This window comes from Balaenoptera ricei, chromosome 4, assembly GCF_028023285.1.
Source record: "Balaenoptera ricei isolate mBalRic1 chromosome 4, mBalRic1.hap2, whole genome shotgun sequence".
Lineage (NCBI taxonomy): Eukaryota > Metazoa > Chordata > Mammalia > Artiodactyla > Balaenopteridae > Balaenoptera > Balaenoptera ricei.
The window spans coordinates 56,882,552-56,898,176 of record NC_082642.1 but is presented as its reverse complement, the minus strand read 5'-3'; the positions used below and the strand labels follow the sequence as shown (position 1 = coordinate 56,898,176).

The 15,625-nt window shown below is 33.6% G+C and overlaps 1 protein-coding gene and 1 non-coding gene across 2 annotated transcripts in view; both read left to right on the top strand.

Moving 5' to 3' along the window:
* Positions 1-15,625, top strand: part of KPNA4 (karyopherin subunit alpha 4) — a 53,616-nt gene that overhangs the window by 28,766 nt on the left and 9,225 nt on the right. The window contains exons 6-13 of the mRNA XM_059920470.1: positions 2,129-2,224; positions 2,744-2,829; positions 4,451-4,537; positions 6,397-6,566; positions 6,672-6,716; positions 9,655-9,786; positions 13,482-13,610; positions 14,976-15,080. Coding sequence (XP_059776453.1) covers positions 2,129-2,224; positions 2,744-2,829; positions 4,451-4,537; positions 6,397-6,566; positions 6,672-6,716; positions 9,655-9,786; positions 13,482-13,610; positions 14,976-15,080 — 850 coding nt within the window. The remainder of the gene's footprint in view (positions 1-2,128; positions 2,225-2,743; positions 2,830-4,450; positions 4,538-6,396; positions 6,567-6,671; positions 6,717-9,654; positions 9,787-13,481; positions 13,611-14,975; positions 15,081-15,625) is intronic.
* Positions 13,825-14,148, top strand: LOC132365639 (small Cajal body-specific RNA 7). Its single transcript, XR_009503164.1, has one exon. It is a non-coding gene; the product is annotated as a small Cajal body-specific RNA 7 (non-coding RNA).

The window sequence follows — 15,625 nt, the reverse complement described above, 5'->3', positions numbered from 1 at the left end:
CAGTGCGCAGACTTCTCATTGCGGTGACTTCTCTTGTTGCAGAGCACGGGCTCTAGGGCGCGTGGACTTCAGTAGTTGTGGCACATGGGCTCAGTAGTTGTGGCTTGTGAGCTTTAGAGCGCAGGCTCAGTAGTTGTGGCGCATGGGCTTAGTTGCTCCGCAGCATGTGGGATCTTCCTGGACCAGGGCTCGAACCCGTGCCTCCTGCATTGGCAGGTGGATTCTTAACCACTGCGCCACCAGGGAAGCCCTCTTTGTTTTTTTATAAATAAAAGAATAACACCCTATGTTGTAATTGTAGGAAAGAGATGCTTAAGCAAGAAATTGATTCTAGTTACAGAATTTTAAAATGGAAAAAAACTGAACAGTTTTGTATAATATCTTATCCAGTGCATGAGTCCCTTTTATGTTTATTAGACTTTCCTACTTTTGCATATTCACTTTAAATGGCCTAGAACACATATGGAAATTATAGAATTAAAGTGTTGCCCACCACAGGTAGAAGAACTTCTTAGAGAGGACTTCGCTGTGTAGGAAGAAAATCACAGAAGTTTTCACATCTCAAAATGGCAAATTAATGTTAATAGGAAGAATGATTAAGAAATTGATACATTATGTTCACCATTGTCAGAGTTGATTATAGTATTGGAGCAGCTCTTCTCAACATGAGTTCTGTAAGATAATTAAAGCCCTAAGGCTCCTAAGACAGGGGATCTCAAAATATAGTGTGTGGATCCCTAGGAGAGCCTGGGATAACTTCAGGGGGTATTATTTTCACAATAATTCTAAGACTTTATTTGCCTTTTTTTTTGTTGTTTTTACTGTGTTAACATTCACATGGATGTTGCAAAAGCAACTGTGGGTAAACTACTGGCACCTTAGCACAGAGCAAGACAGTGTCACCAAACTGATGATACATTGTAGATACTGTATGTGCCATTTTACAGTCAAAGAAAAAGGGCCATTTCTCTTTAAGAATGTCCTCAGTGAAGTAATAAAAAATAATTTCTTTTATTAAATTTGAAACCTTGATTAAGAAAGACTGGGTTTATTTCCTACATTGTGCAAAGAATCGTACCATTTATTACGGAAAATACTGTGAAGAAGCAAGTGGAATAATTCTTGCTTTGGTAAGAAGTTTAGAACCTAATCAGGAAGGCAAAACTATATGAAAAATAGTGATGCTCAACAGCGAATGTAGCCATATGCCGTGTATATATTCTCGGAATTCAGAGAGGGTATTTTGAAAACATTTAACTTGAAAAGATAGAGTTTGAATAGGCAAAAAAGAGAGCATTCCAAGTGTGGGGAATAGGATTTGAAGGGCCTAGAAATTAGATTGAAACGGTCGGACAGACAACTGACCTGTTGTTGAATTACAGAGAATAAGATTAGTTAGATAAATAAGATGGAGCCAGTTCTTGGAGTGTTATAAAAAACTCAGTCAAGGAGTTTACATTGATAGGGTAGTAAATTAGCAGCCATCACTTGGTTTATATAGGGGAATAATCTGATTAAGCTTGCTTAAACATTGTCTTCATATAGTAGTGCAGGGGATTCAAATTGGTGAAGATTTGTGTTAGGCCACATTTAGGATTTGTCAGCTAAAACTGCAGTCTGCCATATGTATAAATGGGCACTAGGTATTGTTGTTTTACTCTCTAAGCTCCATGAGAGCAAGGATGTGTCTGTCTTGTTCACCTTAGTATCTCCAATATTTCTCTGGATATTTTCCTATGTATTGCTGTGTTTATTTCATTTCCTTTAGTTGTTGAGATGAGAATGTTGTTGAGCTTTTATGACCTTTGATTTGGTATATAGAGTAGGATGAAGAACTGGACACTAGTATCAGCTATAAACTTGTACCAGCATCCTATCTGCTTTTGTCCTAACTTAAAAAAAAGTAGTTCATGTCTTGCCATTTTTTCCTAATTATTAATAATCTCTGTAAATTTATAAATTAATCTTTTTATAATAGAGAAAAGGTTGCATTATATAAATTTAAAAAGTAGCTTGCAGGGAGAGTATTTGCACCAAATATTCAGTTTATTGTAATATATCAAATGTGAATTTGAATTTAATTATATGTCATTAAGTTTCACAAGGGGTATATTTATATCTCTTATAGGAAGCTTTTGTCCAGTGATCGAAATCCACCAATTGATGACTTAATAAAATCTGGAATATTGCCTATTTTAGTCCATTGTCTTGAAAGAGATGACAAGTAAGTACATTATTTTAAGAAATAATTTAGGATGTATCCTTTGCAGAAGACAAGATTTTCTTGTAGTTAGTTTGGTCTTTAAAGAAAAAAAAAAAAAAAGAGCTATAAGATGGAGTTGAGAAGCCAAAGTGAAAAACAGTGTAAGGTATGTTTACACCAAGAGAGGAAAGTAAAGACCAAACGGGAACTTGAGAATGATATATTTAACTTTTAAGCTTTGAAAATTGGCAAAAACTAGTTTAGCCAGATAGGTACTTGAGAAAACTGTTTGGGTAGTAATGTGCAGGTATCTTAATACAGAGTTCTTATTAAAAATAAGGACACCTGAGGAGGTTGTATGCTTTTTATACCGAAGAGATATTTTAAATAGTCATTGGAAGTTAAAAAAAAGGTACTGGGTGCATAGATCTTTTGAATAAAAATATTTAATACTTTTAAAATGCTAGGGGGAGGAGTGGTTGGTAGATATTTGGGCCAATGTAGAAATTCCTGCTGTTTAAAATTATTTGTTTTTTGTAGTCCTTCTTTACAGTTTGAAGCTGCATGGGCTTTGACAAACATTGCGTCTGGAACCTCTGAACAAACTCAAGCAGTAGTTCAGTCCAGTAAGTTGGTTATTAAGAGACAAAATTGTGATTTTCAAAAAAAAAGTTAATTAAAAAACTCAGTGCTTTTCCTAAAAGAATAGAGCTATTTATATTATAAAGTAATTAAGTATTTTGAATTCAGTAACAAATAAGGTAGTTGAAATAGGCCAACTCAAGTATGTTTCTTTGATCATCTTGTCCCATTGCCTGACATTTTCTATTTCGAAAAATTCGTTTGATTCTAAATCTGAGAACATTTCGTAATTGTAGTAGTAGTTACATTATTGTGTTTATAGGACATTAAATAAATAAAGGTGTTTTTCCTGTTGCCATACTACCCGTTGGGCACTGTTAGTGAGATGTCCATTATACATTTTAAAGAAATCTTCTTTTATAAAGTAGTCCTACTTTAGAGAATGGCTTGAAATTTTTTTTTTCATTGTTATTATAGGATTGGTTGTTTTTTATGTTCCAAGAAATGTAAGTGGGAAATAATTATTGAAAGTAATAACTTGAATTATTTTCATAAGTACTATTTGATTCTTCTACTAAACAAAGAAATTAATAATTTTAAAGAAGGTACTTTCAAAATCCCCTTCAAATATGTAAGCAGTATACTTGTCTAAGCCTGTTAAAATCTTAAGCACTGTTACGATTTTGAAAGGGAACAAAAGTGTTATGCAGTGAGGATTTTATTATATAGACACTTGTATTATAATATTACATAGAGAAGATAATTTCCTTAAATCTTAATAAAACTGATTAATTTTGGGTTCAGGTGATTTTAGGGTTTGGTTTTTTTGGTTTTGCTTTGTATAGTTGACTGTTTAGTTAATTTTATGATCTCAAGACAATGTCTTAATCCCTCTTTTTCCTTTCTCTTTTGTGTTCCTTAAAGATTAGAAAGAGGCTTAGAATTTGTTTTAACACTGTTAGTCTGTCTTAATATACCAAAAGTAATGGATAAATGAATTACTTTTTATTACTTTTTACTATAAATAAGCATGATTGATCTACATGTACTCAAATAGCATTTTTCAGAGCAATATCAGAGGGAAGAAAAGAAATAGAAGAATCATTTGTTCAGTGCAGTATTATTCTGTTAAACGTCTCTTTGTTTTTCCTTGTGTTAGGCAACAGAATCATTTTCTGATTCAGAAGGTCTCACGTGGCACAGGAATCACTGGCCTGGCTAAAGACCCATATGATGTTATTTTAAATTTTTATATTCAAAAGTTATTTTAATAATTGGAGTTTTTTTCAAATTTGAAGATAATGCTAATCTTTAAGGAATTAATTTCTTGAAATTGGAATTAAATCCAGTTTTAACTGTGAATGAAATTTTATCAGCTTAATTTGACATTTGTCTGTATGTTAAAACTGTCACTTTGATGATGTATAGTCTGCTAGCCAGAAATTTTCCACTACCGTTGTTCTAATGAAAATCAATTAATGAAGATATATTTTAAATATATTTTTGATAGGTTTCTTTCTTTTGGGATTTCAGCAAAGAAACAAGTTTGATTTTTGGTTTAGATTATAGTGTTTTCAACCTTTTTTCTTTCAATTTTATTGAAATATAATTGATATATAACAGTATCTTCAAACTTAAATGATAGCTTATGTTTTCCTCCTTCAGATGCTGTGCCACTTTTCCTGAGGCTTCTCCATTCACCCCATCAAAATGTCTGTGAGCAAGCAGTGTGGGCATTGGGAAATATCATAGGTTTGTCTAAAACTTGTAATACTAGTCCAACAATCATTGTTATCATGTACTATGTAATAAAAATGACTACTAGTAGTTGAAAAGAAGGAGCAATTTGCCTTTTTTAGTACTAGTTTTTATGAACTAGTTTACAGAAATTACAGCTGTTTAAGTATAAACCCATAGTAAACAGAATGAACATTTTTGTTGCTTGTGATACCATTATATCTCTTTGTATATAGTCACCTCTTAATTATTTGAATAATTATGAAATATGTATGTGATTTAGGTATTTTCCTCTTTCTCCTTTATTATGTTGGTCCATTTTATTCCTCAACTCTCTTACTATCCTAGGAAATAATAAAAAAGGAGGAGGCAAAACTTAAACCAAAATTTTTCTCTATAATAGCAGTTCTGAGAAGAATCTAAATTGAAATTTTTTATATCTCTTGTGGATTTTAGTACAATGAAATATAGTAATGTTATCCACTATCATCATGAAGTCATCATCATACATGTGGTATCTGTACCTTATAGGCAGTCTCATTAAATGTTGACCACCGTGATTGCCATACCTTCAGGTTTTTTCTGATAAATAATTGTAGGAAGAATAATTAAAGACAATTCCAATATTTCAAGAATTTGTTTTTTAACTACAGCCTAACTTTACCCAAACTCAAAAATTCAAAAATCTGTCCTCCAGTGGAGAATGGAAAAAATCTGGAGTCTGAACTGTATTGTGTACCATGATGTTAAAAGTTATTTTTGCCACAGATTTTTTTGTTTTTGCATGGAAGTAATTAGTTTTACTCTGATATACCTCCTCTTTATTACCCTTTTGGGGGCCAAGATGGAAGGTAAGGTATGGTTAGTGCCCCACAATTGTGAGTTTTCAAATGGGAGAATTTCCCTATAAACTGTTCTTGGCATATGGTATATTACTGTTAGGAATGCTATCGTTTGTATATCCAGAGTCCCTCACTTTTATACCAAATTGTAGATTTAGAAATATTAATACAACATCTTGATCTTTGGCTTTTAACTCCAGTGACATTATAGAATTAATTAGAATACATGGATGCAAAAAGAACAAGCATTTTATCTTCAAATACCACAGTGCAGGGCAAAGTGTTTTCACTTACGGAATGTAATACTTCAGTGTGGCTTTCATACTACAAATTACAGTGATACTCTAGATAGAGGAAATTAAATTTGGCACTTTTCTCTAGGGCAGTGATTCTCAAACTCTAGCGTGTTATCAAAATTATATTAAGGGCTTGTTAAAACAGAATCCTGGACCCACAGAGTTTCTGTTTCAACAGATTTGGGATAGGGCCCCAAAATCGCTATGGGAACCACTGATCTAGGGGTATTGGTTCCCTCTCCCCTGCCTTTTTGAGACATAGTTTCTAAGTGTATAGAGTAATTTATAGTTAATATTCTCTATGCTTTGATATTAGATCATCAGTATAAATTCTACAAATATTTTCTCTGTAATGGTATTTCAATATATCTCTTTTTATAACATGAAAGTTTCTTAAACTTAGAGTACCATTGAGAGAGAAGAGAAAAAGCAGCAATTCTGTGTTCACAAAGTACTTTAAAGCCTTACTGAGGCTTTTAGATGGCATAAAAACATTTTAGGGTGAACAGCATATAAACCTGAATACATGAATAATGTGCAAAAAAATCTTAGTACCTTATCTTGCTTCTCTTGGCTCAAAGACCTAAAATGTGAACTAGGTTATTATTGTCTAAAACTTTCACATAAAACGAAATAGTGTACTTGGTTCAAATACAGGAAGTAGCATATTGAACCCAGTGCTTTACGTTTTCTGAGTTGCTTATTGTATTGAATTAATAAATCCTTCTTCCTACAGGTGATGGGCCACAGTGTAGAGATTATGTCATAAGTCTTGGAGTTGTGAAACCTTTACTTTCCTTCATAAGTCCATCTATTCCTATAACATTCTTAAGAAATGTTACTTGGGTTATGGTCAACTTATGTCGCCACAAAGACCCACCACCCCCAATGGAAACCATTCAGGAGGTAACAAGTATTTTTGTTTTTGTTTTCTTTTAAAGTAAAGTAGATATCATTATGTGTATGTTTTTATCTGTGTATATTTTAAAATCTATATATTTCTCTCTTCAGATTCTTCCAGCTCTTTGTGTTTTAATTCATCACACAGACGTAAATGTGAGTAAATGCTTCCCGTCCTATATTTTTATATGTATATATGGTTAGGGCTTGTCCCAATGACGTAGGGGAGAAAATGACATTATGTCAGTGTACTTTATCAAATTTTTTCATTTCAGGAGCTGCAGTACATAGTTTGGTATTTTATATTTTCTCTGTGTTTACCCATATCACAATATTTAATTTCAGTGAAGAAATCAAGCCTGTTATTTTGGTCTGGGCAGTAATGTATGTGCATATATTATATATTAGTGTTGTGAAAACTGACATTGGAAGTTCTTAAAGTTGCCAGTTAGTAATCTCTCTCACTAAGATTTTATCTTTGATTGTTCATGAGCTTTTTATGAAAGCTCATTTTGACAGCTGGCCTTTGAGAGAACACTTAACACCTAGTGGTGGTATTTTTCGAAAGGTAATAAAGAGAAATATTTGTGCCTTTATGCATGGGTTTGTATTCATATACCATTCTTACACCAAACCATGAATATCAGTTGCTCTTTAATTTCATATTTACTCTATTAATTCATTTATAGTGACTTTGGTAATGGCTTCACTTGGTGTAGAGATAATTCTTGAGTATACAAACAAAAAGGAAAAAAATCAGTGCAGACTAGATTTTAAACATAATAAATATATCCTACTCATACTTAATAACACAGAGAGCAAAGGAGAAAGCAACTCAGGAAGTATGAATGAGTGAGAAACTGCCGTAACTGCTTATAAATTCAGTCTAGCCTTCATTGTGTTAGAAGAGCTAGGAATATAATGGGTAAAAGAAAATCACATGAATAAAACACATAGTAACAATCAGCACCTTGTGTAGTTCTTTAAAAACACAGTTTGGTATGATCAGTGTCTGACAAGCTGCTTCATTCCTTCACAGTTTCTAGGGTATTAATACCCTTTTGCCAGGATCTCTGTAAAGATACGGAACAAATTAAAGTTAGAATTATACTGCATCAAGCAGTGACATAATGTGCTTGATATTCATTAGATGAACATGATCTTTGTCCTAAAGATATTTTTTCTAGCTCCAGATAGTCTAGGGTGTTTAAAAAACAAACAAGCAAAAAAACCACACATGTAAACAAATTTTGGTTTTGGCTTATTATAGCCAAATTCTTTGATTAAATTACAGTTTTTTGTATTTTACTTTTATTAAAAGATATTCAGGAAAGATTAATCTCAAAGTTTATAACTCTTCTGGAAAACTAGACATCTTAGTTGACCTTATTCAGAGATGTATTGTGTTCTTTCCACTTGTTTACCCCAATCCATTTGAGATTGTAACTCCGTTTTTCTTGCTTTTGATATATCTTGAATTTCTCAAGCCAGTTTGCATTGTTCTTTTTTAGTAGCATTAGTGATATTGTTTACTAAACAATAATGTTTACTAAAAATGAAATCTTCTTAGGTTAACACTTAGGAACAAATTCTTAAATCAGGCCATCAAAGAAATAAAAAAAATAAAATAACGAAACTGCTTCCACAAACCATAAGTGAAACATTGAAATTACACTCTAGTTGTAATTAGTAAACTTATCATAGACTTAACTTTGCTGACACAAAAAGTGCCTATAAGATCAGGCCTGATTTAAATTGTGATTTTGATGTGAGCATATTAATGACATGTTTAGTATTGGGCCTTTTTAAAAAAATATATCTGGATTTTACATACAGTCATGCACAAGTAACTTGAAGTTTTTTTGCCTGTATCAACAAATTTTGGCAAAAAAAAAGTTACTTTTGTAAGTTGAAATTTAGTTGTCTCACATATTTTGATACCACTTTATGTGTGTGAATTTTTCATTCGGTGTCTTCTTTTTACATTAAAAATATCCATAGTGCTTTCTTGAATTTCTGAAAGGGAAAATGGCAAAGTGCTATTTTCTTCTAGGAGCTTCTTGGATGTTTTAAACATATCATTGATTTAGAATTTAAAGGTTTCAGACTTTTCTGGTTTGTCTTTTGACAGAGTTCATATTCCAGAAAGGCTTTCGGAAGTAAAGTTTCAGGCACAATTATTTATTACTGTGTTTTTGTCAATAATTGTATTATTTAGCAGTTTAACAGTTGTCATTCTTCGTTTTGGCCATAACTTCTAATTAGGACTTCACATACAAAGAAAGAAGAAACACAATGGCCTGTTGTACTTTGAAATATAATTAAGTTAATTACAGAGGCTTTTTTTTTAAAGTACTTTTGGCAGCTGATGTAAATTATAGTTTTGTTTGGTTGGTTGGTTTTTGGGGGGTTTTTTGTTTGTTGTTTTTTTTGTTTTTTTAACTAGAACATGTTTTTTGATTATAGATCTCACAAGTTGACCTATGGTTGCTTTTAATGTCTTGATCTGCAGCTGTGGGAGATTTCTATTTGGGAAGTTGCCTCTGGTTTTATAAGGCAAAGCGAACTGGTTGGAAAAGATGAAAGTACTATAATCCTAATACTGGAGTATTGGCTTTAGACCTACCAACATGGTATTGATGTGAGAACACCTTGAATATATTCACCGAGCCCAGATGTTTTGAACCACCGTGTATGTTGGATACATATACTCTTTCCAACTACATGCGTTTATCACAATGTCCTTGGACCTAGTATCCCTCAATCTGAGCATTCGGGAAAGAGAATGTCTTTTTCTCATATTTTATGTGCTGTGTATTGTGTTTGTATCTTTGTGAGTTAAGAGTAGATACCAATCTGTGAACAAGATCATAATTAACCTAAACATCCTAAATATGGCTATAAGATGCACACACTTGATATAGACATTCATAGATGATGATGCTTAGTATAATAGAGAAGACTGATTCCAGTGAATTTAGAGAGAAAAGGGAAGAAAGAAGATAGTAGAACAATCATAGGTTAGTCCATATGGTTAAGAATTTTTGAAATGAGAAAATATTCAAAGGCTATTTGAATTTTTTTTATTCATTAGATATTGGTAGATACGGTCTGGGCCCTCTCTTACCTTACTGATGCTGGCAACGAACAGATACAGATGGTAATAGACTCTGGAATAGTCCCTCATTTGGTTCCTCTGCTCAGCCACCAGGAAGTTAAGGTTCAGGTGAGTTTTTTATTGATAAAAACATGCCACTATTTGCTTTAAGTGTGACATTTGAACACGGGTAACGTCAATAGTGTAAAGTATTTTTTTAACCTAATAACATATCTGCGATGAAAAGAGTGAGTTATTATATCCCCATTTTAAAGATGGAGAAAATGAGATAGATTACTACAAGAACCTCCTCCTCCCCACCCCCCAACCCCCCCAAAAAAAGCCAAGTTGACTTCTTTGTAAATTACTGATTTCTAACGTAGACCAGGGCAGTTCATATAGCAACTTGGGTAGCATCTGAAACAAGTACTGATTATTTTTTCTACTTTTCCTATTTTTCTTCTTCCACTCTCCTGCTCCTTCCCCCACCCCCCTCCCCACAACAGCTGTCCTTTTTTATTCTCCTTCACTGCACCTGGCAAGTTTAGTTAATGCTTAGCTTCACTGGCACTGTGATAAAGGCTTTGTACTGAAATGTGCTGCTTAGGGGCTTCCTAAATTCTCTTCTCTCAGTTATTTAAAATCTTTTTCTTTAATTTTGTTTTGTTTTATTCTTTTAAAATCCTTCCATATAAATATTTATCCCAAAGAATCTGCATCTAGAAAGAGCCAAAAAAGAGAAGGTGAGAAGTTCACACTTATATTATAAGCAGTAGCTGTCAAACTACGATGGTAAAGGGAGATGCAGCAAGCAGCAAGCTCTCTCTACCCTTCTGAGGTAAATAGCATGCTTTAATCTTAGAATGACTAAGAGCCTATAAAGCACAATAATAGCATAAGGAAAACTGTTAACCTGATTCACTATTTCTCAACCATGGCTGGACAATAAAATCAGCTGTGGGAAGCCTAAAGAAAAAAAATTAGTGTATTTCCCTTGCTCTACTCCTAGAAATTCTGTTTCAGTAAATCTGGATATTTCCTAGAAACCTGAGCTTTAAAAAGCTCTTTAGGTTATATTCATGTACTGTCAAAATGGAGACCCACTGCTATAAAATTTAAAGCACTTTAAGGAAAAGAGGGAACACCTAGCTAAATTCAGAAGAATTGATTAATAGAATAATTTGTCATTTAGGGTTATTTGTGGTTTATTTTAAATATTCCTACTAGATTCTTATGAAGTTTGCATTTCTTAAGTGTGGTACTTATGTCTTGGTATAGGTTTTTGGTTTGCATTTTGTTTTTGTTTTTTCAGAATGCATCTTCAGTTTAATACTGGACTTTATTGAGAAAATAGGGCTTGGACTTTCACTTGAGCCAACTCTCAAGGAAAGTTAATGTTCTGTACTTTACCTGGTAACTAATAGAGATTTTTAAAAGCTTTTTCAACTTTCATGCCATAATTTAGGAACATAGAAAGAATAATGTAATGAACTATGTAGGTTTCCTCTATATCTCTACTTCCCCACCAAATTATTTTGACACATATTCCAGATACCATCTAATTTCACCCAGGTTGCATCTCTAAAAAGTAAGGCTATTTTTTTTTAACATATCCACAATACCATTAGAGCACTTTAGGAAACCTTAATGTTAAAATCCGGTCAGTATCTGAATTTTACTTATTGCCTCTTTTTTTTTTTTCTTCACAATTTTACCAAATCAGTATTCAAACAAGGTCAACACATTGCATGTGGTAGCTATGTCTTTATGTTTCTGTTACTCTACAACTTTCTTCTCCTTTTTTTCTTTCCCCTATTAAATTTATTTGTTAAAGAAGCTAGACCACTACAAAACGTTTTTGAAAGAAGTTGAACAAGACCTAAATCAGTGGAAAGACATCCATGTTCATGGATTGGAAGATTCAGTATTATTAGGATGGCAGTGCTTCCCAAATTTATCTACAGATTAAATGCAATTCCTGTTAAAATTCATATGGAAATGCAATGGACCCAGAAATAGCCAAAACAATCTTGAAAAAGAACCAAGTTTGGGGACTTCTCACTTCAAAACTTGACTACAAAGCTAGAGAAAACAAAACTTTGTGATTCTAGCATAAGGATAGACGTATTGATCAGTGAAATAGAATCAAGAGTCTAGAAATAAACTTACACATTTATGATCAATTGATTTTCAGCAAGGGTGCCAAGAAAATTCAGTGAGCAAAGAATAGTCTTTTCAGCAAATGGTGCTGAGGCTACTGGATATCCATATGTAAAAGAATGAAGTTGGAGCCCTACTTCACACCATATTTTTTAAAAATTAACTCAGAACGAATCAAACAGCTTAATATAACATTCAGAAGTATAAACCTCTTAGAAGAAAACACAGGCATAAATCTTCATAACCTCAGATTAGGCAGTAGTTTCTTAGATATGACACCACAAGCAACTAAGGAAAAAATAGATAAATTGGACTTCCAAAATTAAAAACTTATAAGGAAACCATCAAGAAAGTGAAAAAGACAACCTACAGAATGAAAGAGAATGTTTGCAAATCATATATATGAAAAGGTATTTGTGTCCAGAATACATAAAGAACTCTTAAAACTCAATAAAAAAAAATGACAACCCAATTTTAATATTTATTTATTTGGTTGTGCTGGGTCTTAGTTGCAGCAGGTGGGCTCCTTAGTTGTGGCATGTGGGCTCTTAGTTGCGGCATGCGTGTGGGGTCTAGTTCCCGACCAGGGATCAAACCCAGGCCCCCTGCATTGGGAGCGTGGAGTCTTAACCACTGCACCACCAGAGAGGTCCCAACAACCTAATTTTAAATGGTTTAAAATTTTAATGTTCTCCAGAGAAGACATACAGTTGGTCCATAAGCACATATGAAGATGTTCAACATCCTTAGTCATTAAGGCAAAGCAAATCAAAGCCACAGTGAAGTACCACTTTATACCCACCAGGATGGTATAATCAAAAAGACAGTAACAAGTGTTGGCAAGGATGTAGAGAAAGTATAATTCTCATACATTGCTGGTAGGAATGTAAAATGGTACAGCCTCTTTGGAATATAGTTCGACAGTACCTGGAAAAGTTAGATGTAGAGTTATTACATGACCCAGCAATTCCATTTCCAGGTATATACGCAAGGGAACTGAAAACATATTCACACAAAAACTTTTGTATTATCTTATTTTCTTTATGGCCATAATTACTATCTAAAATTATCCTTCATACTTACTTGTTTATTGGCTGTTTCTTCTTACAATAATGGAAGCTCCATATGAGCTGGGTTTGTGTCTGTCCTATTCACTCCTCTGTTCCTAAATCAGTGTCTGACACAACTTGCTCAAAAAGCTTAGGTAGGCATGAATGCATAAAGATATCTTTCATAACCTGGGGCTTCCCTGGTGGCGCAGTGGTTAAGAATCCGCCCACCAGTGCAGGGGACATGGGTGCCATCCCTGGTCCGGGAAGATCCTACATGCTGCGGAGCAACTAAGCCCGTGTGCCGCAACGACTGAGCCTGCGCTCTAGAGCCCATGAGCCACAACTACTGAAGCCCATGCACCTAGAGCCTGCCCTCCGGACAAGAGAAGCCACCGCAATGAGAAGCCCATGCAGCAACGAAGAGTAGCCTCCGCTCCCTGCAACTAGAGAAAGCCCGTGCGCAGCAGTGAAGACTCAATGCAGCCAAAAATAAATAAAACAAATTTATATAAAATAAATATGTATATATCTTTCATAACCTGCCTAACATACCTTTGTGGTAATAAGTGATTCATATAGAACAACATCTCATTAAATCTTTTTATGTTTCAGACAGCAGCGCTTCGAGCTGTGGGCAACATTGTTACTGGAACTGATGAGCAAACACAAGTAGTTTTGAACTGTGATGCTCTTTCACACTTCCCCGCACTTCTGACACATCCCAAAGAGAAAATTAATAAAGTAAGTATTTTTAAATACTATTTAATAATTAGCATATAAAGGAGCCATTTTCATTTGCAAAATTAGAGACTCAAGTGTCTTTAATACTGATTATTAATATAAACTGTCATTTAGACATTAAGAGAAAATAAAGCATTATACTTTTTCTGACATGGATTGGTACATGATTTTCCACATATAAAACCGATTGTAAACAGTGCACATTTGGCTCTCTTGGAAATGATGAAATAGAGATAATTGGGTGTTGAATGTTGTATGATTGGAAGATTTTAATACGTAAGTTAAGTAATGTAAGTTTAATATTTTTTAACTATTTGATAGAGTGTGTGTGCATGTGTGTGTGCTTGTGGAGGCTATGAAAAGGGGGCACTGACTGGTGATGCTGATGTTGGAGTGCATCTGAGGCTGTTGTAGAAGTACGTGGGTTGTTGATTACAACACTGCCGATGATTATAACCCAAGAACCGCTCACCTAAGTGGCCTAGCACCCTAAAATCTCTAACAGGTTCATTAAACATGATCCTGTGATCTGATCCAAAAGAGCCGACTGCACACTAGGAGTAAAACTTGTTTACTACTTTTTTAAAATAGAGAAAATGTTTCCCTTTAGTAAATTCATATGTTTAATAAATTTATTAACTTTGGTAAATTATAGCAATATCCTACATAGGACATTAGGCAGATATTTTGTCTTATTTCATTCTGTGTTTTTAGTATGCATTTATTATCTATGAAAAAACATGACTTGTAATCATCTTGGTAGAAGTAGCACATTGTGGTGTAAAGGGTAGCATAAAAAGATCATTAAGGTAGACCAGTAAAGCAGTCAAACATCTGGTTCCACTTTAACTCTTGAGAGAGATGGTGCAATGAATGACTATTACAAATAAGTATACTAAAACAATCCACTATTTCAGTTTTTGTGTCTCCATTATCATGAATAATTGAGAGATTTATCTACTTTGGCTAGGACTCAATCAGAACAGAAGAGAGAATAAATAAAGCACGCTATGTGAGGAGGACGCTGAATCTCCTTTACAGTTGTTTTAGGATTTGTATTTGTATTGCAGCTCATCGGTTCCTTAGTATTTGTTCAGCCAAGCTTCTTTTGAGTCTTAGTGTTTGGGAACATTGCTTTCAAGAATTTTTTAGAAGGGTTAGTTCATTATGACTTAGACTAGGGTCATTAGCAATTTATCCAAAGAAAAATATGGAAAGGGGATAGGGGAATTCAGATTCCTAAATTTTTTATTATGGAACTTACTCCATAAAATCATTTGGATGTTGTGGTGAATGTGCTTTTTCCTAGTTCAACTGCAGGTTTTATTTTTTAATGAGAAATATTGAAGGGGTCTTGTTCTACAGGAAGCAGTGTGGTTCCTCTCTAACATCACCGCAGGAAATCAGCAGCAGGTTCAGGCAGTAATTGATGCCAATCTTGTACCAATGATAATACACCTTTTGGATAAGGTAAGAAAGTCATCTTGTATGTATCTGCGTAAGAGGAAAACAATTATGTGAATATATACTTTTCTGTTTAATTACAACCTATACAATGGCATGAGTAGTACAGTAAAATAGTATTAATATTAAAACTTTAAAGCAGTTTTTATGTACAGGAAATAGTTCCTTTTAGAAACCCCTGGCCCTTTTTCTATATCATTCTTTTATCAAAATTAACCATTATCCTGAAGTTTATTAAAAATTCATGTTACTACTACTGACTATAAATGCTTACATATTGTTCCAAGCACTTTACATATATTACTTTATTTCTTTATTACTGTAACTCTGTGAGGTTAAGAATTATTCCCATTTGACAGATGAAGAAACTATGGTATAGACAAATAAATTGCCCAAGATCAAACAGCAAGTAAGTGTGCTATTTAATCATACGCCATATCATTGCATGCTTACATTAACGTTTGGGAAAGAGACAGTTTAAAGTGTCCAATCACAGCATGAGGGTTTTTTTCTCAACACTGACCTGTTAATTAAAGAGAGGATATCTCGAT